This window comes from Dermacentor andersoni, chromosome 4 (genome assembly GCF_023375885.2).
Source record: "Dermacentor andersoni chromosome 4, qqDerAnde1_hic_scaffold, whole genome shotgun sequence".
NCBI lineage: Eukaryota > Metazoa > Arthropoda > Arachnida > Ixodida > Ixodidae > Dermacentor > Dermacentor andersoni.
In genome coordinates, this window is record NC_092817.1 from 146,459,332 (window position 1) to 146,479,602 (window position 20,271).

Genomic DNA, 20,271 nt, shown 5'->3' on the forward strand with positions numbered 1-20,271 from the left:
TTATGCCGTTGTCATCATTCCAACGTCTTCAATTTTGGTCTTCATGACGTTGCCATTTACTGATAATTATGCTACGTCACCACGCTCTGACCATCGTTCTGTCCTGGTTATTCCACCGTTATCGTGGCATCATCTTCGCGTCGTCGTAATCATGCAGTCGTCGTCATTGCGTAGTCGTCAAACCGACGTAATGAAGTCGTCGTGATAACGCCATGGTCATTCATCACGTCGTCCTCGTCATTCCTTCGTGGTCGTCACCTCGGCGTGATGCCGCCGTCATTCCATCGTTCTCATACCGTCTTCGTCAAGCAATCATACTATCGTCAGCAATCCAGCATCGTCGTCCTATCATCGTCGGCCTGGTCATCGTCACGCAATCGTTGTCGCTCCAGCGTCGTAACATCGTTTTCGTGATACGGTTATCTTCATTCCACGGTCATCATCGAGCGTCATACAGCCGTCGTCGTGCCATCGTAGCGATTCCATCATCAATACAGTGTCGTCATGCCATCGTAGTTGCTTTTCATTATACGTGCGATGCGCATGTTCAAGCGCCACAAGTTTATTTCAGCCCGAAGAGTTTTCTGGTTATAAATATGTCTAACTTTGGAGCTCTCTCTACAGCTGCAAGTGATCGCCATGTAAGAAGAGCGTTCTTCGAAAGCACCAATATGAACTTCGGAAGTTAAAGTTTAACCGACCAGCCGAATTTAAGAAAATTTGGCAGGATGCTTCGTCTAACTGATATGAAAACACGTCGAAAATTTCAAAGCTCTAAAGCAATGGGAATAAGGCTTATTAATGTCCTATTCAGCAAGTGAGCGTGTGACCTCAGGAAAGCTATAGTGAAATTCCTGAAGACAGATATGTTTATTTCTAAATAAATGTCTTCGGGACGCTCTATATTATAGGATAGTGGCAGCCGCTTGCACTTTAATCCCTTTTTGTAGAAATAGAATGACTTACTGTTGACTTACTGTTACTGAATGAAGAGATCTATATATTATTCTTGGTAGAACTAATTTAGAAATGAAGGACGTAGATTTGTTCCTCACAAATTAAAAGCCCTAAAAACAATCTTTCAAAGTGTTTCTGTCATTACAGTTTCGAAACAATAGCTCTCCTAAAAGGGTGAATTCGCCCAAAAGTGCAAACGTAACATCAATTACAACAGTCCATTCAATCAGTACAATCGTTTTCCGCGTTCTTTTTAAAATTTTAATACGCCATTATTTCAGACATATTAATGCTTAACATTCAATTTTCAGGTTGAAATTAAGCATCTTCGTAATGAGCTTATGAAAGCCAAGAACTCGTCACACGAACCAAATTTTGAAACACCAATCTTTCTCGACCGTGACTTTGTCCCATGCATCGATGACGGATGGATGAATGAATAACTTTCTTGAGGTCCGTCGGTGCGCGCGATTAGCGCGCAGCGGGCCGCTCCCACGTCGGGACAGAGGCGCCATGCCCCTCCGCCACGTCGCGGGCCCAATTTACAGCCCAGAGCTGTGCTTCAATGTCCGAGCTGCGTAGAGCACGTCCCCACACATCCTTCGTGGTCCTGGCCCCAGGCGCCAGGGGGCAACCCCAGAGCATATGTGCAAGGCTAGCTATAGCTTGACAAAAGAGAAATGCATTGCGAGGGTGCGCGTCCGGAAAGATTTTGTGCAGGAAGGGCGGGCATGGGTAAGGTGCCCGTCTGAATCCCGTAACGACGAGCGAAAAAACTGAAACATAGCGTGGGACGATAACCGAAAAAAAATCTCAGCGGCACGTTTTTACGCTGTCCGCCGCCGTTTTTGGCATTGTGTGCTTTTCTCACCAAAAGTGTCACCGACAATAGACGTGAGAAGTTGCTGTTGCAGTATCTGCATGAAAGAGCCTTTCTTGTTTGCAATTTCAGTTTCATGCTATGCCGCGAGGCAACCCACGCAAGCGAAGAATTCCTTGTTGGAATACATCTCCATTCCCTGTTGGAGATCATCCTCGTTGGAATATACGATCAGCAGTTAAGCTAAGGTTTTGTTAATAGTCTCAGTTTAATGCTGTGCAAACAGACTAATGATGTGTGCAACTGCACTGTACTTCCAAGTTATATGATTGCTTACCACTTCTACTTAAAACCTTGCACAAGTTTATGTGACCTCGTGGTATGCGAAGAAATTCTAGCGATGACTTTCAAGCAAATCTGTCATTTTGCGAGTGGTGAATGAAGAAACATTGCGAGTAACCATCTATGCTCAGAGACGTGTGAAACTAACGATGTGGGTTTAACCCTTCGGCACCGCTGAAGAACAGTGATGATTCACTCAGCGTCACCACGTGACTCACGCGACCACAGAGACTTTCCTTTCGTTGTGCCCGGCGAGATGTTCCTCGTCCTTTGTATATGTCCTTCGCCCTTTGCAAATTCCCTTTCCAACAAATTTCCTTTGTGCTTTACTTTTACGCGTGAAAGTTACCTGAAAGACCTACCACTTAGCATACTCAGCGAGATTGGATTGGATAAACTTTAATAATGGTCCTGCAGGACTCACGTCAGTGCGCAGTGGGCGTCTCCCACGCAGGGACCGACAGGCAGTATCTGGCGGCCGCTGCGCGAGCCTTCCTGGACGACCCATTGCTGGTCTTGTAGTTGCCGATGCCAAATTCGGAGGAAGGAGCGAAATAGCTCGGTCCACATGCTACCCCTCAGCGACTGTAATGCGGCACCGTTCCGTAGTATTGGCTTACAAACCACATTGCGAGCCTGGCAATCACACATGTTTGCTGGTGTAAAGACGGGCTCACCATGTCAGCACCTTTCTATAAAACAGCCTTCTGGATCGGCCCAGTTTCAATACCATCGCCTGAATAGATCCTGTTTATTATTATACTGTCTCCAAAGTCTGCACCTAGTTTCGACTGAACCATATTCGGAAAAGGCACATTTTAGTACTACACTGTCTCTGGGATCAATCAACTTTGCTACGTAAGAAACACACTGAAAGACAAACAGGAAGCCTAAGAGTGGTGGAGCTACAGACAAACAAACCTTCGTAATAAAATAAAGTACCGTCAAGCTGCTGTGCGTCTAGAGTATCTAAATGAAACTGTTGATTAGCTATGAGCAGGGATAGCGAAATAAATGCAGGCATAAACGGTAAACTCCTAAGTTCTGCATTATAAGAACTGGCTTAAACGTTGTATGGTAATGGGCGGCAATCATAACATGAGAAGTAGCGCAAGCAAGCCGTGCAGCACAGTGGATTCAATATTTTTAAATCTATTTGCAGGTTTAAAAGTAATGCCACAAATTTATATACGAAACGCGAGAACGCACGACGTGAGCTGGAATGAATACAAGAATACTTCTACTGAACAAATTTTAATACAAGGCAACCGCTGGTATTTTGACCACAAGAATTAGTTTACCGAGAAATGTCAGTAAGTTCGCGTGAGAGTTTGCGCTCTGGTCATGCTTTTAGAAAAGAAAACTATGCATCTTTAAACAAATGAACGTCCACTAACTTTTCGAAAATCGTTGATATTTCTGAACGGACGCTTTAACCGGTCATGTTTCATGCTACACAGGAAGCGTCAATGAGGTACCGAGAAATGCTACCGGCATCGCAAGACTGTAGTCACAAGAATGCAGACTTGTAGAACGCAAAACTTCAGAGGAGCCCGAACGCAATATTTAGGAGCCGTGAAGCAACGAACAGCGCAAGGCGTTGTTTTAAGTAGAATAATCATTTGCTGTCCCACATTGCAGCCGTGATTGCATACGGTCACGTTTCTGCGCGTAAGAAGATTACGCATATTTGTAATGAGTGCAGTATGTCGAGAGCTTGCATCCGTAACGTCCCTTCGTTTCGCGTCTACTGCAACGCTACAGGTGAACCATAGTGAACGCCGCTTAATTGACGCGAGAGAGAAAGAATCTAAGTCAGCTTCTTTTTTTTTTTGCGTAAACGTTTTGCAGCACACACAGTTGAATAAAAAAGCGCAGCTATGCAAGCATTCCCAACACACACAAAAATGAAGAAAAAGCAGGGGAGCAAGCAACAGCAAGGCTATACGGCAAACAATGTTTGGCAGATTATACATTTTCGTGTGTTGTATGGTTACAGCTAGACACTTGTTGAAGGCTTGACCATTTACAGACTTCGCTCGTTTGTCTTTCACACTCGAGGCAGCGAGAAAAATGTGCTCACTCAGTGCATTCCTTCCTATGCGCAGACACAGTGGTGATTTGCTGCGACACAGATGCGACGAAAAGTAATGATAGCAGAACATTTTCAGACGCACACAAATAATTGAGTCGCAATAAATATCCTGAACACATAACCAAACAAACATTGCTGAATGCCCCGTATGTCCTTGCGCACAGACTCAGAGGTAGCTGGTGATGTTGAGGATGTCGAGTGTTGAGGCATTGAACGCCGATATCGTCGTCGTCGTCGTCGGTGGTACCAGTGTTGCCCAAGCGGGAAAATGGCCCAGGTCGAACATGGCGTTGCCCACGGTCAGCAATGAGAGCAGCTCAAGTACGATAGTCACAATCTTGACTGGAAAGCCGATTTTAATCTGCGAATAGATACAGACGACGAAGGGATAATGAGCTGGAACGCTTTGTGTTATAAAGAAAAAATTAATTCTCAATGTTCATATCCGCAAAAGGTGTATTGTCGCAGCTGGCAATGCTACACTGCAAAGCATTTCAATACGATGACAAGCAATTTCGTAAAGAGAGAGATGCCTTGGTTTAACACAAACTTTAACCTGTTATAATGAGATCGCTAGATATATACATAAAGAGCTTTACAGAAGAACATAGGGAACTGCAAATGAGAGAAACCAAGGTAAAGAAAAGCTGTCCTGGTCTAACATAAGTTTATGCAGTACTTGTCATGGCCATAAATACTAATATCGCAGTAAAAAAAAATTAAATTATGGGGTTTTACGTGCCAAAACCACTTTCTGATTATGAGGCACGCCGTAGTCGAGGACTCCAGAAATTTATACCACCTGGGGTTCTTTAACGTGCACCTAAATCTAAGTACACGGGTGTTTTCGCATTTCGCCCCCATCGAAATGCGGCCGCCGTGGCCGGGATTCGATCCCGCGACCTCGTGCTCAGCAGCCCAACACCATAGCCACTGAGAAACCACGGCGGGTAATAATAATATCGCAGTAGAAAGTCTCTCTCAGGTATCTATATTTCTTCTTTACACAAGTGATGTACGCTTTAGTATGACATTATGAACTTAATTGATAGTTCAACCAGTAAAAATTCGCGAGAACGAAATTGCAACAAATCGATATACTCTTTAGGTGACGCAACCTTTGGGTTACGCCTGTACGACATTTTAGTTTGTTTTCACCTCTTCGGACAGACGAAGACATTTCTGGGAAAAAACATTACATTTCATCTACCTTGAGGTACATTATCAAATTGGCGATAATGCCATATGAGAGCCATCCAATAATTCCTGTCCGAAATGTTTGTGGAGCACTGGATGTTGCAAACCACCATCCACAGAAGTATTCCACATGAAGAAATTTAATGACCTTAATAGTATAGAGGAGAGAGATGGGAGTACACTGCCCGAAGGTGATAGTACGAGGAAGTGAGTTGGCACCCTCTCGGCAGCAAAAGGCTCTCACCACGTTACTGCTTTCTCAGCTATCGGTCGTCACGTTTACGTCACGATTTGTGCCTCGTCTTCCGGTCTTCATTTCTTTCCTTTTGTTCTCTTTTTTGTTATGCTGCCAGACGCCTTTCAGTTGCCAGTTCCAGGCACTCTTCGCGCTGCCGCTTTATGTGCTTGCGCGTAATTTCACCTACTTTACGCGGTAGGCAAAATTTAAGACTTGGAGTCTGCACTGAAGAGAGTTTGTCTACATTACTGACTGACCCGCGGGCTCTCAGCTTATTTTTTTAGATCCTTTCGTTTCTTTTTAACTTTCAATAGTTTGAGTTATTACGCTTCTCTACTACTATTTTTTTTATTCGCCTGAAGCCTGCCATACAGGTGAGCAACCCTTTTTTATTTAGCTTCCTTTCTATTGTTGACGGCCCAAATATGTTTAGAGCGCCCAAACCTGCCCAGGAAACCAGGAAATATGGCTGACGAAGTTTCTCAACATAAGGCACATTGTAAAGCTTACTTACAAATAAAAAAGAAGCGATCAGAAGGAAATTGTTTCGTCACGTGAAGTTTCAAATAGTGTACGCACACGCTCACATTGTAGTAAAAAATTTTGGCTTACTTCTTAGCACACGCTCACGTTATATAATCTGTAATGCTAATCGACTTGTCGATTCTTTCTTACTGCGTTACGCAAGCAAACATATGAAACTTTCAACATTTACTCGAAAAAAATTACGCACCCGTACACGCTGATTTGTTCAGAAGTGATAAAAGACAAAGCGTTGTGGGTCTTACTTGAATGTGTTTCACAAGAAACAACTTTTCAAAGAGATTTCAGAAGTGTTTTTGTTTTGTTTTCGACTTCTCTCCGAAAATTCTGCTCTTTTGGCGAGATTCAGAATTACAATGAATATTTTGTCTGGATCACAGCATTTAATCTGCAACTGCCCACTTTTGAGCAAGATGCGCCGTAATTTAGTAATAATTTTATTTCTTCAATACCATCTATTTTCGGCAGTAATCAAAATGAATAATTATGAAGAGAGAACATGGAGAACCTGAAAACACTAATTTCTTGCATACCTTGCGTGCTTGTTCTAAAAAAAAGTAATTATTGATGTTCTCCAAGATTACAAAAACAATTCTTTTCGTTTGAAGAAAGAAAAACAGTGATTAGCTTGGTTTTTACCATAATTAAAGGTGTGTGACATGGAAAGTAAACAAGATGAGGACTACTGACCTCGCTTGTACCAATGTTTGCCGCAGAGCTCTATTTCGATCTAGGAGGCACAAGCTCCTAGAATGAAGGCCTTCGTTTCAAGTCGTTAGCGTACTTGCATGACTGCCAGTCGGCGCGTCATTAGACTAGTACTCGAAAATATTCGGGTACTGGCGACTGCAGCGGTAGATAACTAGGAGAGCAGCTTGCGGCGCCTTGCTTACCATCTCCCAGCAAGACATGCGTGCGTAGTCAAAGAGCAGTGCGTTTCCGTAGCAGGACACTGGCAGCAGGAACACCATCGATGCCCCCTTGGTCACCGGCAGCAGAAGCAGCAGAGGGTTCCAGTGGCGCTCGCTGGCCTATACGTAGCATCAAAAGGAGGTGTAGGAAGAGCGTCAGTTGCGGGCGTAAGAACACACGCTGCACAATTGTCGATTCCTATCAGAACGCCGTCTTTTAGAAAGGTCGAACGGGCTGCACGCTGACTGAAATGTTTATAAAATTTTATTAGGTTTGACGTTCCGTTTCGGCGTCTGAGGTTATGGGAGTATACGGTGACGGCAGAAAATTTGGAGTTTTATTTGCGCACCTTTGCTTACTCCACGAGTTTGTGTATCATTGTGAAATATGTAGTTTTCTGTATCGTTCTGGCCAAACTGCCTACCAACGATCTACAATCAAAAGTATCAGCGCTTCAGCAAAGAACAATCAATCAATCAATTTTAATACCTGGCACAGGAACAACTTCCTGGTCTGTACACTGGTAGCCGTGAGAATTGTTATAATATATATACAGAGCCATACATACATACATGCTTATAGCATAACATAACGATATATAACATATAACATACGAAAATAACATTGATCGACATTTCTGGAAATGTGGGCGCCAAGCCATTGGAAACTCTTACGTGGCATAGGGTGGATATATATATATATATATATATATATGCATCAACAAACAGGAATAAGCAGTAGTGATGTTATACGATAACAATTTACCATACGGGTGTGTGCAGTTTAATAAATACACCTGCGTTTCTGAGCTCCCTCGAATTACTACTTGATGTGCTCACGGATCCCAGGTCACGCATAGGGATACAATCTATGTCGCGCGAAAAGGTGAGCTTGGAATTAAATGTAATTCCAAGGTCATTAACTCCGCCCTCCAATGTGAGTGTGGCTTTGCTTAGGTGTTTAAGGAAACGGAACTAATTTCTCTGACTTGTAGACGGGATTGCTTTAGTCTTTCGGACATCTAGAGTTTGTGTTGCACGGACCAATCGGCAAAGGCTTGGATATGTCTTGTTGAAGTAGAATGTAGTCTCAAATGGTGCGAATTTCTTTCGATGTCTTCATATACTCCACGTAAACTAAAGATGACGAGTTCTTTATTGCTTTGGATACATCATTTGCAAACAGATAGAAGACAAGCGTTCCGAGGACAGAGCGCTATGGCACACCACTGGTAGCTATGTACGTCCTTGAGGACTGTCTGTTTGAGGTGACATAGCACTGTCAGTCTTACAGTTAGTCATGCAGCAAAGATAACGAAGGTGCGGAAACACCGGTTTTGTAGAGCTTTCGGAGCAAGAGGGCATTACAGACATCAAACGCCTTGCTTAAGTCACAGTAAGCAGCGTTCATTTGACTCCTGCTCTCGGCCACTTTCGAATCGGGGGGTCATAATTTTGTTGAGTTTCGCTGATGTTGAAGGGCCTTGTAGAAACCCATGTTGGTTTTCTAATCAATCAATCGATCGATCGATCGATCAATCAATCAATCAATCAATCAATCAATCAATCAATCAATCAATCAATCAATCAATCAATCAATCAATCAATCAATCAAAGGTGTTAATAAAGTGCCCAGGAACAACCTTGAGGGTCTTGGTGCTGGCGCACTCGGTAGAACAATGCACATGAAAAACAGTGCATGCCTACACACACATACACGCATACAGACGCGCGCACAAATAAAAAAAATATTTCGCGAATAGCGATTTTAACAGACCATAACATGTGCACACGAAGAGAATAAAAAACAAAAGGGGAGAATACCGAAAAGGATTACGGAACGACAGAACACACAGCATATGAGAGTTCTTGCTGAATTATCGGAATTCGACTGCAACACTTTTCCGGAAAATATTGAAATTAGGCATGAAGATATCCAGGCACTCTGAATGGGCATTATTTGTCGCCTGCACTCTAAATAGAAGGTCTGTGAAATCGGAAGGCTGAAAGGCACGTTGCTTCCTTGTGCTTTTCTGTAAAATGTAAAAGCGCACATTAGACAGCAAATGCGAGCAGCATATTTTTTCATGCATTAATTTGTGAAGAAAAAGAACATCCGATTTGTTGCCTCTATAAGTGGCGTTAGGTAATGTGAGTGTGCGTTTCCTGTCCTATGGAAACGGAAGGCTTTTTACAGAATAGATGTTTAAATGTATATGTCAACGTCCTTTTTTTTTTGCACGCTTTCTAGATGTTCACAGTTTGGCCTACAAGCGTCACCACAAACGACAGAGGCGTACTCAAGAACTGGAAGGCATACGTTATTATACCTACGCAGCAGTTCTTAACCCTGACTTAAAGATGGGAACGATGCGTCTAATAATAATAATAATAATAATAATAATAATAATAATAATAATAATAATAATAATAATAATAATAATAATAATAATAATAATTCATCAATCAATCATATATTACCGCGCCCATGTACACCGTACAGATGGTAAATCAGCGAAGTTGATATGTGCGGCCCTGGCATTTATTGTTGGGTTTATTCCGACGGCTTATTAAACACTTTCTCATTTATTGGTTAGGTCTTTGTGTTTCTTAATGAGGTTACGCACACGTTTGGCTTGGGTTTATAACATCGTTTATTTGAAATGCAACACATTGCGCTTCGCATAATCAACATCATGGAGGAGTGCAATGAGCGGTTCCCAGTGGCTTCATGAAAATGTTTCCGAATTATGTTACGCATTTGGGTGTCGTAATGCGTTAATCATGGTGTTTATGACTCGGTTATGCACTGTATTTGCCATGTGACCCATTGGATGCGCACACTTCATTTAATTAAAAACAGGGACACATTTTTGAACCTGTTGAGAAGTCGGAGAGAGACTGCTGCGCACGCTCTGTGCTGCGAGAGAGAGACGACGTCACTATCGGCGTAGCCAATGAGGCACCACACCTTTGCTGCGAGATAATTATGTCATCATGAAATTGTCTTAACCCCGTCCCCCTCTGAATCCCTTCCCTGCAATAATACGCAGTTAAACGTATATGTTTTAAATGCGTAAGCATTTATATGGCTACCTAACGAGAAATTTGTCCGTCGGTCACGTAAGACCAATACAATGGCTCATATCCCCCATAAACAATGGCTCATACTCCCACAGTAGGGATTTTATGGTCGGACTGCGAGTGTTTCGCCTAGGCACATACAGCTTCGCCATAAAGAATAAAAAGAAGGAAAATGGCAGTTGGACAATGTGTGAAACAATTACACAACAAAGCCAAGCTCGGAGAAGAGCAATTACCGACTTATGAAAACATCGAGATCATGAAAATAAGCAAGAATGTACTCCGTGAACGGTTGAGTGTTTGTGATGACAGAGAGGAACATGAAGAAATCTATGTTTTTCGTGATCTTGGCGCCTAATGTGAAGCTCGTCTGGGAGCAACCGGGACGGTAGTGGTACTTTTTTCCTCCGGCTTTGAGGTACTAAAAGCACAACAGGTGCCCAGTGTACACCACACAGCGAGCTTTAGCAGTCTAGCCGTGCAGAGCGTCTACGCACCCCGAAGACTAAGTGCACAAAAATGTGGCGTGAGTGCGACCAGCACGTACCAAAGAAACCATGGGAGCCATGAGATGGAGCACGCTGTCGTGGCTGCTCTTCATCTCGACCAGGAAGCACTGGATCGTGAACAGTAGCGCCACGCCCAAGCCGGGGTGTATGTCCGCCGCCGCTGACACTAGTTCCAGGCGCAAGGCGCTCACCTCACCGAGCTAAAGTTGCAACAAGAACGACAAATAACAAGCACACTGAGGATATTCGTGCGAGAGAGCTTTTCTCCGAGTAATATTTATCTTTAAGCAGAAACGTCAAAGCCAACTTATACATGTAGCCTACGTATTTGCTGAGCGTTCGAGAGCCGGCACAGTTGAAATGGTGAAGAGAGCGGCAGCACGGAACGCTCGCTTTCGGACACGTATGTGCGCTCCCCTTTGGCGGCGCAAGTCAGCGTTGTGACTGCTTGCGCTCAGCAAGTTAACTCTGTCCATGTATGGGTTTCCCTGGGTGAATGACAGCGAACTTCTTCGATAATTAAGCGAATATTTGCTGCAGTTAACACTACCCGTAAAACTAGGGCCCGTCCTGTTTTCTTTATTGTCCTCGACTTGTCTCACGCTACCACCCCCATAATGAATTATTACCAACTATCCTTGCTGACAGATCTATTGGTCAATAAACTACGAGCCTTAGCTCGTGTATTTGTCTAATACACTGCTATCGCTTTCAATGCTTTTACCTTTTCTACCCGCCGCGGTTGCTCAGTGGCTATGGTGTTGGGCTGCTGAGCACGAGGTCGCGGGATGGAATCCCGCCCACGGTGGCCGCATTTCGATGGGGGCGAAATGCGAAAGCACCCGTGTACTTAGATTTAAGTGCACGTTGAAGAACCCCAGGTGGTCGAAATTTCCGGAGTCCTCCACTACGGCGTGCCTCATAATCAGAAAGTGATTTTGGCACGTAAAACCCCGTAAATGTTTTTTACGTTTCGGCCGAAACTGCTACTGTTTTATTTTATCTTGATGACAAAACTATAAGCAATGAAAACACCGCTTTGCGCGGCAAATTCAAGGAGTGTCGTTTATCAATGCTAGGTGAACTGAAAATTTCTGTTAAATACTCCTAAATTAGAACAAAACACAGGAAAGCACGATGGGTGCAAGGCCACGTACCTCGAAACAGAGTGTCATGGCGCATCCGGCTCCGGCGAGCAGGAATACGCCCCAGGGAAAGCGAGTCTGGATCACGTCGGTCGAGACGATACCCGGGGCCACAGAGCAGCGGGCACGTCGCGCAGGAGCCATGAACGCAAGTGACGTCAGGCCCACCATCACCGTCTCCGAGCGAACCGCGCTGCGCGGTGACATGGGTAAGTATTGGTGCGAATGCTGGAACTGGGTAGCCATCTATCTGATGCAGGAAATCTTGTTCCTGTCGTGGTGACACGATGGGAAAGTGCCCTTATTGCGTTAATTTTTTGTTTATCTTCCATTCTCGAATATTTCATATTACATCTTGTGTCCTCTTGAAATGGTATTTCGCCATTGCCTACTGGTATAAGATATTTGTGCGTGCCACCCCTGTGTATTATACGCCAGTATTTGTTTTCTGTGTCCCATATATACTCAAGGTCCATATTCCTAGCTTTTAGCCTGGGAAGCATTCCCTAATTGACTGGGACGAACAAAATATTTATAAAACATTTTTGCATTTAACGCACCAAAGGTCATGTAAATAAGGTGAAGGACGATCGCGCATAGCCCTCTTCTGCTTGTGCTCTATCGGTGCATAGTGCAGGAGAACGGACTTCTAACGCTACCCTGACTCTTTCCGCATACGAAAAAGGCGACATACGGATGTTTCCTACGGAGCAGAATTTATGCAAATCAACAGGGCATGACGACACTGAGGCCGGCAAATGGCGGTGCTTACAGAGGGAGTGACTTCTGGAGCTAGATTCCACAAAGCAACGTAAATGATATGAAAGGCACCTAGAGGATTGTGGGAGGGGGAAGTTGCATCACACAATTACACAACCTGCCCCGTTCATAATGCAGCTTCCATGGCAGGTAATCGAACCCTCGGATTTGTACTCAGCAGCAGATCATGGAGAAAAAGCCACAGCCTGCGGTTAGCCGGAGATCCATCATGCTTGAGCTGAATCTCGTAAATATATGACAAAATAGTTGTCACGGACATTATGAAGGTGAGCCAATATTGTCGTCCACCTTGCCTGGTGCCTAATCGTAACTTTAAAAGCGGGTGAACCTGAACATAAGGGAAGCTGCAGTCATTATTATCTTTTGCGAAGCGCATATACATGGTTACGGCAGCTTTAACTATAACTAAATCACGCATATTACTGCTGCACAGAAACTTGCACGCACCAGATCAGCACAGCTGAAGATATTTGTGCGTCTAGTTTTGCTGCGAAACATTCGGCGGAGCATTTGTCAAAGAAATATGCTATTTTTGCAGAACAATGAGAAAAGTTTCGATTGTTTGAAATGGTAGTAAACAACAAAGTTCATTGTGGAAGCCGATGTATGCATTAGAGCATTGCGGGCAAAGCCTGACACATGTTTTAAAAACACCAAAACCATAGCCGATTTTGCACAAGACCACTTATTCATTGGCTGGTATTCGGGCAAACAATACTGATGGCACCGATCAGGGTGATAAGCGACGCTTGCTAGGGGCAAAATAAATCGAGTAGAGTGTTCACACAAATAAGTTCGGTTCATGCAGTATACCACCACTGACACTAAATACTTCTTTCATGCATTCTATAACTAATACCGTTGAGTTTAGACGTACCATAGTCTGAACGTAGGGCGGTACGCTTTCTAAGCATATGCCGCGGTCATATTAGAATCATCATCGTCAGCCTATTCTATGTCCACTGAAGTAGGAAGGCCTCTCCCTGCGATCGCCAATTACAACTGTCTTGCGCCAACCTATTCCAATTACCACCCGCGGATTTCTTTATTTCATCGCACCACCTAGTATTCTGCCGTCCTCGACTGCGCTTCCCTTCTCTTGGTACCCTTTCTGTAACCCTAATGGTCCAATGGTTATCTAACCTGCTCATTACATGATCTGCCCAGCGCTATTTCTTTTCTCCTAATGTCAAATAGAATATTGGCTATACCCTTTTGCTCTCTGATCCAAACATTTCTCTTTCTGCGTCTCAACGTTAGGCCTAGCATTCCTCACTAAATCGCTTTTAGTTCGGTCCTTAACTTGTTCTCAAGCTTCTCTGTCAGTCTCAAAGTCTCTGTCCCATATGTCAGCACCGGCAAAATGCACTGAATGTACACCTTACTTTTCATTGATAATGGTAAGCTTCCAGTCAGGAGCTGACAATGTCGACCGTATGCGATCCAACCCATTTTTATTCTTCTATAAATTCCTTTCTCATGATCCCCAATCACTGTTACACTGTGATTAAACTATTATGAGCGTGATGGCGAACGAGCGCCTACTCTTGCCCCTCTCCTCATCGCCGTGTGCTTCCAGGAGACACGTAGAGATCACGCCGGAAAAAAACGTCACGTTGACGCTGTATTCCTATGTGAGAACGCCATCCACTTCCAGTCACCCGGAGTACGCGCTTTTCGGCCACACGCTGCTGTAATCGCACACACAGTGCAATACATGTTACACGAGGTAAAATTACTTTATTACGCGCCACACGAAAGCGGGACGACAAAAGAATGGTCGGGTCTCTGATGGCATGGCATGGCGCACTACTGATCAGAACTGATGTCTCTCATAGATGGACAACTCGAAAGCTTTTACCCTGGTTATGCATGATTATGTTGGTGCATGATTATGTTGGTGCTACAGGGTATGAATGGGGTTACGCAAAAGCCAGAAATGAATACCATATTGTTCCATTTTTTAATTCCTTGAATTATCATTCCTTGGTAACGTTACCCTCTTTCCGGTTTCTCCGTCTTTATCTAAACCTTTTTCATCCAATCACCCACGTTATCTAGTAGCTTAGATTGCTAGGTACACGCTCATGCTGAATAGACAACATCGAGAACAAGGCACGGCACCGAAGAGACAAGGTAATCGTCCTGGCATTCTGCACACGATAAGCATTTGTGTTTAATGTGTTCAGATATCCGAAGTAGTTTAGGGGCCCTTCAATGAAATGCTTTGTATACTTCACAGTAAAGTTGACTTAGGGCCCTAGGCACGTAATGATTATGACGAAAATCAGATGTTTCCGTAATGTTACTGCTTATGCTCAATCTAGGTCAAACGTGCCATCAGAAAACGAACTATCCATAAAGTGTCTGCATAATTAGAGACTTGACATGTTTAAACACCCCCCACAGATTACCAATAATAACCAGCAGTGAAACCTCTTACTATAGGAAAATGAAGACAAGGCGTGGTTCCTTGATACAGGCAGGTTTAGATTTCTTTACTCAAACGTTTTGTACAAGTGAGTTTGAACAAAAAAACTAATGCTTTTCATTAGCCCGATCCCACAAAAATTACATTCCCCACTTGCCGCATGTTTCAGCAGCTAATTCTTCTGCGTGATTGTGGCACTTTTCTCGTGAAAGCGTGACCTGTACCCTGCACGGTCCTTTGCATGAATCTGTCATTACGCATGGAAATACGGAGATAAGATTATGTGGAGGCATGCCAGTGTGCGCGTACCTGGTGTTGTCGTTGATGTTAATCCAGTCCTGGCCGACAAGGGAACAGTTGACGTAGGCCGCCATCATCATTATGGCCACGGCCTCGTAAGACTTGTACCTGTTTGGGGCCGGTAGAACGCAACGGTCAGTATCACGAATGGTTTGTTGAAGAACATACCATGCAGAAGAATATCTTATCTTCCAGAAACCGGCAAGGAAATTCAGTGCTAACAGAAGACAACTGATAGGGGAAGAAGAGACAGACTTTTCTTACCGTGTGAGTAGTCATTTAGTTTCCGCTAATTTGCCTCGTCAGCCAAGTAAGACCAACTAGACCACCAATTATTTCTTCAAGATACAATTTAGAATGCCCATAATTATGTTTATAAAAACTTCCGTTAAGTCTAGGAAATTGGTTACGGTTGTGGCCATGAGCACTTCTTTGACACGAAACAGTGTTGTTACTGAAGAGCTAAGTATCAGAATGTTAAAATGCTGCATAAGCACTTTCGTAAAAGTAGAACTGAAAGGCTGCAGTGCAACATAACTGTCGATCAGCACCTATAGTAACAAAGCACATTAACATCACTAACTTTTCAGGTAGCCTGGAAAAGCTCATCGTCCCCGCTTTACCATTAAGCCGACCTCATTGCTACGCTGTACAATTTGCTCACTGCCAATGAGAGGTGTGGCAAGCTGTAGGTTTCTCTTATCCTGTTTCTACGCAATGTCCAAAGCGTTTTAAGACTGCGTACCAGTCTGGAAGAAAAAAATGAGCAGAGGCACCTTGACTTGAAGATACGTATCACAATCAGCGAGATTTAGGAATTTTAGCCTCTTTACTTGAGTAGCATTAAAACAAAATGTAGTCATGCCTATTTGTTTTTATTATTTCTAATTGTAGCAATTAGAAACACGCATATACTCGTGTGTTGCGAACACCATTTAAATACGTTTTCCGCCGTAGTATACGTATTTTCAGATTGTCATAAATTAATACTATGTCTTGAAGAGCGAGACTGCGCCAAAAACCCTCACACTTTCCGACCAATGTATACTTTCATGGTGATCGATATTAATCACATATGCAAGAAGCGCTGATTCGTACTGCTCGCGAATCATTGTACATACCCGATCACTCACTTTTCCCTTTTATCAGTCATCAGATAATCTCGAAACTCGCAATGTAAAACATTTATTCTTCATCGTTGTTCAGCTAGCTTACCCGCGAGGCAGTCTGTCCAACAATTGGCGGCGTAGCCATTCGTGCAAACAGCGCGTACGACAAGTAAAGGTTCATTGTATTATGGCATGGGAAATGTAGATGTGGCTCCTGTGTTGAAACCATGCGCAGGAGATAAACCCCGGCAGGTGCCGCTAGAATTTCGTCTTCGTTTGAACGATGACTGCCGCCGCCAACAGTTGGCCAAATGTGCACTGGAGAGAAGCGGACTCGCGATTTAGAAAAAAAAAATTTCTATTACACAGCGACTATCGCGAAGCTCTTTGCGTTTGTACCTAACCGTCTGATGCGGTATTTCCCGATAGAGTCATGAATGAATGAAAATGTAGGTAGATACCATTTTCTACTGACATGCGATCAAGTTTCGTTGACATTGACTTGTTCGTATGAACAGACCTAGAAAGTAACTGGTAAAATAGCTTTGTGTAATTTGCTGTTACACTTGTTAGAACGAAGCCGTTCGAGTTGATGAGTGATGGTTTCGGTGCACGGAAGTGAATTAGAATCTGCGCGCCTGAAAAAAAAAATCTCATATTGAGGGCCATATCTTTTAACTGCTAATGTAAACGTGTTGGTCAGTGTGAAAAATAATTTAGATGTTAACACTCGGCGCGCACCAGCGCGTACAGCCCCACTAAATAGCGTTCGCAGCTGCGCTGCTGGTGTATGCTTCTGGCGTGGATAAAAAAATGGGCACCTAAAGTACAGAAATGTGTGCACATCAAAAGTCTGAACACGGAATGGAGGAAGTGGTCAAGAAAGTTGGCAACCAAGTACAGGGTAATCGAACGTGTAAATAGACAACAAGGAGTCACAACCGAATTCTGAGGTTTTACATGATAAAACCACTCTATTACTATAAAACGCGCCGTAATGGAGGACTCCGCATTAATTTTTGACCACCCGGGTTTCTTTATGTGCACCTAATGCACGGTACATGTTAAACCAATGCACAGTGCAACACTTAGCGGCGGAACGCTATAGCCGCAAAGCCACCACGGCAGTTATCAGGAGTCATGAAAAAGAAAGTGAGAGAGAGAGACAGTAAATCTGAAACAAAGGATGGTAACGAGAAATAATATCGTGTAGATTGACAAGTATGGCACAAATGAATACAAAAAAATCTGCACAATGGCACAAAGGGCCGTGCGTTGCTATTTGAGGCCCGAGCTGGTTGCTTAAGGAAAAGGATATCTCGTAGCAAATACTCCTCAACAGACGAGGCCTGTGTCTAATGCAGCAAACATCCGGAGACCACTCAACATATACTAATGGAATGCGAAGGTATTTTACCCAGCGAAACCCGTAAGTGACGTCCACTTCCCTAGAAAGGAAGTAGTAACTCGGCAGGCAATCGAGGTAAGCAAGAGGCGTTTACAGCTTTGGGGGGGAAAAGCAGGAGACACATCGATAGAACCGGTGTTTTTACAAGCATAGGTAACGGTACAATACACAGATAGAGGTTTTGATGTAGATAGAGGACTACGAGGAGAGATTGGCAAAATTCTATACTGCGACACATGTAGCAAAACATGATTAGCTCGAGGAGGCTAGGTGGTAATTTGTCGACACCCCATTTCAAATGTGATGTCAATAGAATCATCATTATCATCGCTACGTTGTGGCAAACCATGGCCTCCGAGACTGCACCATCTGCCTTTCTTTAAGGTGCACCAGTGCTACCTCGAAGGCCACGCGGCTAACGTATCAAATGGTGCATTCAGCTTTCAGTGAGGTTTGGTGCTTTTTTCGTATCTGCCTTTTGAGCTTCCACAGTGCGAAAACGTAATCTTCTAGCCTCCTGCGTTGTGATGGGCGCTGTGTAGATGTTTCCCAACTCTCGCGGTTTGGAATGGCGTTGTTGGCCACGAAGCTTCAATGATGGCACTGACCGAGCCTGTTGACCGTTGCTGCCGCTTATCCTCCGATGGCTGGATGTGCTCTTTTCGCCAACTTGCGAAAGCCAGCGACACCCAGGAGCTTGCTCCGCTCAACTATGGGCAAGAAGCGATTCGTCATTAACTGAAATTCTGGCTAGCAGGCTTACGCGCCATCTTTATTTGATCTGTATAAAGTCAATCTTGCGCTGAGCAATGCTTCAAGCATGCGAAAACCCTTGGAATGAGTAGCACTTCCAGATTGAGCTCTTAAAGACGTGAAGGCTTCGTCCTCGTTGCTAATCCGCCCATTCATGCAGTCCCAGTAAACAGTAGGGGGACTAGGGTGATATGATCCTGTGGCGACTGCTGCTGAAAAGCTTCCGTCACTTGCCACACTTATAAATTAGTCCATACAAGTCACGGCGCCCGACAGTCAAACAGCAGCTGCAGTAGAACTACCGTGGCTCGGTGGGGCTATTTGCAGTGGCCCCACCTGCCGCCGGTTGAAGAAATTACAGGAGCGGCAAACGTTGCCTGGTAGCGTCTCTTCACGGAGTATCAGCACCTAAATTATTTTGATACCGTGGTGTAGAAGATGATGGTCGCTGCATATTCTTGGCGGTTTTCTTGTCGGGCAAAACAAAAATGTTTGTCGTGTAGACAGTTTCACACAGTGTCACAATATGTTTCCAGCGTAGTTGTACACTTCACGTCCATATTTTGTGCGTCCCGACTACTCATGCCCCCCAGGCTGTTCTATGCTTGATCTTTCTCTTAATGTACACCGTACGCCAAAGGTAGAAAAACAAATTTTTTTAGCTGGCACTATAGACTATCACACACGAGAATACTGCGGCACATCCATAATCTAGACGTCAACGTTTTCCAAGGCTCTTTCTCATGTATTCGTTCACTCACCCTATTCTCCTGATTGTGGCGTACTTTTCCTGGCACGCGTCTGTGTCGTTCTGGTACTGTGCCGCAGCCTGCAACCTGAGGAAGTAATATTAGGCACTTTTAATCTCGCATCTGAGTTCTTCGGCCAGTCTTTTCGATATCAGAACTTGGGGTTCTTAGAAGTACCGTAGGCACAAATAGGGTAGTCATTGTATCATATTAGGCAAGTCAGATTACTCTTGTTTTTGTTCTTTTTTGCTCTCAGTGATTACTCAGGCTAATACTAATACTTGAAATAATAATACTAATTTCCTTCAAATCAGTTTAGCGGTTGCCTCGTCAAGGTGTATCTACGTTTTAAACCTATTGGAACAGACAAAGCGGAGTTGGCCACGAGCCAAATCTTTCTCGTAATCACACAGTTTTTTTGACACCGTTGTGCAGATTTTTGTGAAATATACCTCATATAGTTCACGAAGTCGTACTAAATGCCCCTAGCAACGCGATTTCTGAGCCCCTGTTGCCGAGAAGGGGAGACAATAATGGCAAGTTAATAGAAAATGCGTGGTAACTTCTTTTTGACGCACTTTTATAGTGCTTGCATTTGACTAGAACAACTCACCAGGCGAACAGAAGCTCCATGAAAGTTTCGCAGGCAGTATCGGTTCTATCTGCCCATTTACATTGTTCATGCCAAAGATCAAGGCTGCTGCTCAGTATAAAATACAGTGTCTGCCATAGCTAAGTATTACAGCAAATATTCGCGTCTTGGGCGAAATATCGCACAAAGATTTACAAGTTGAATATACGGGCATTACTATATTGCAGCAAAATCTATCGACAGGCACGGTACACTTCTAAATATGCAGATATGCGACATCAACTCTACACAGCTTCAAATAGCTATGC

At 43.9% G+C, this 20,271-nt stretch overlaps 1 protein-coding gene across 1 annotated transcript in view; it reads right to left on the reverse strand.

The window, feature by feature from the left end:
* Nucleotides 1–4,029: 4,029 nt before the first annotated feature.
* Nucleotides 4,030–20,271, reverse strand: part of LOC126537741 (Na(+)/citrate cotransporter-like) — a 40,433-nt gene continuing 24,191 nt past the window's right edge. The window contains exons 7-12 of the mRNA XM_050184829.3: nucleotides 19,384–19,458; nucleotides 15,362–15,460; nucleotides 11,854–12,034; nucleotides 10,735–10,896; nucleotides 7,086–7,223; nucleotides 4,030–4,575 (exon numbers count right to left, since the gene is read on the reverse strand). Coding sequence (XP_050040786.3) covers nucleotides 4,381–4,575; nucleotides 7,086–7,223; nucleotides 10,735–10,896; nucleotides 11,854–12,034; nucleotides 15,362–15,460; nucleotides 19,384–19,458 — 850 coding nt within the window. The 3' untranslated portion in view covers nucleotides 4,030–4,380. The remainder of the gene's footprint in view (nucleotides 4,576–7,085; nucleotides 7,224–10,734; nucleotides 10,897–11,853; nucleotides 12,035–15,361; nucleotides 15,461–19,383; nucleotides 19,459–20,271) is intronic.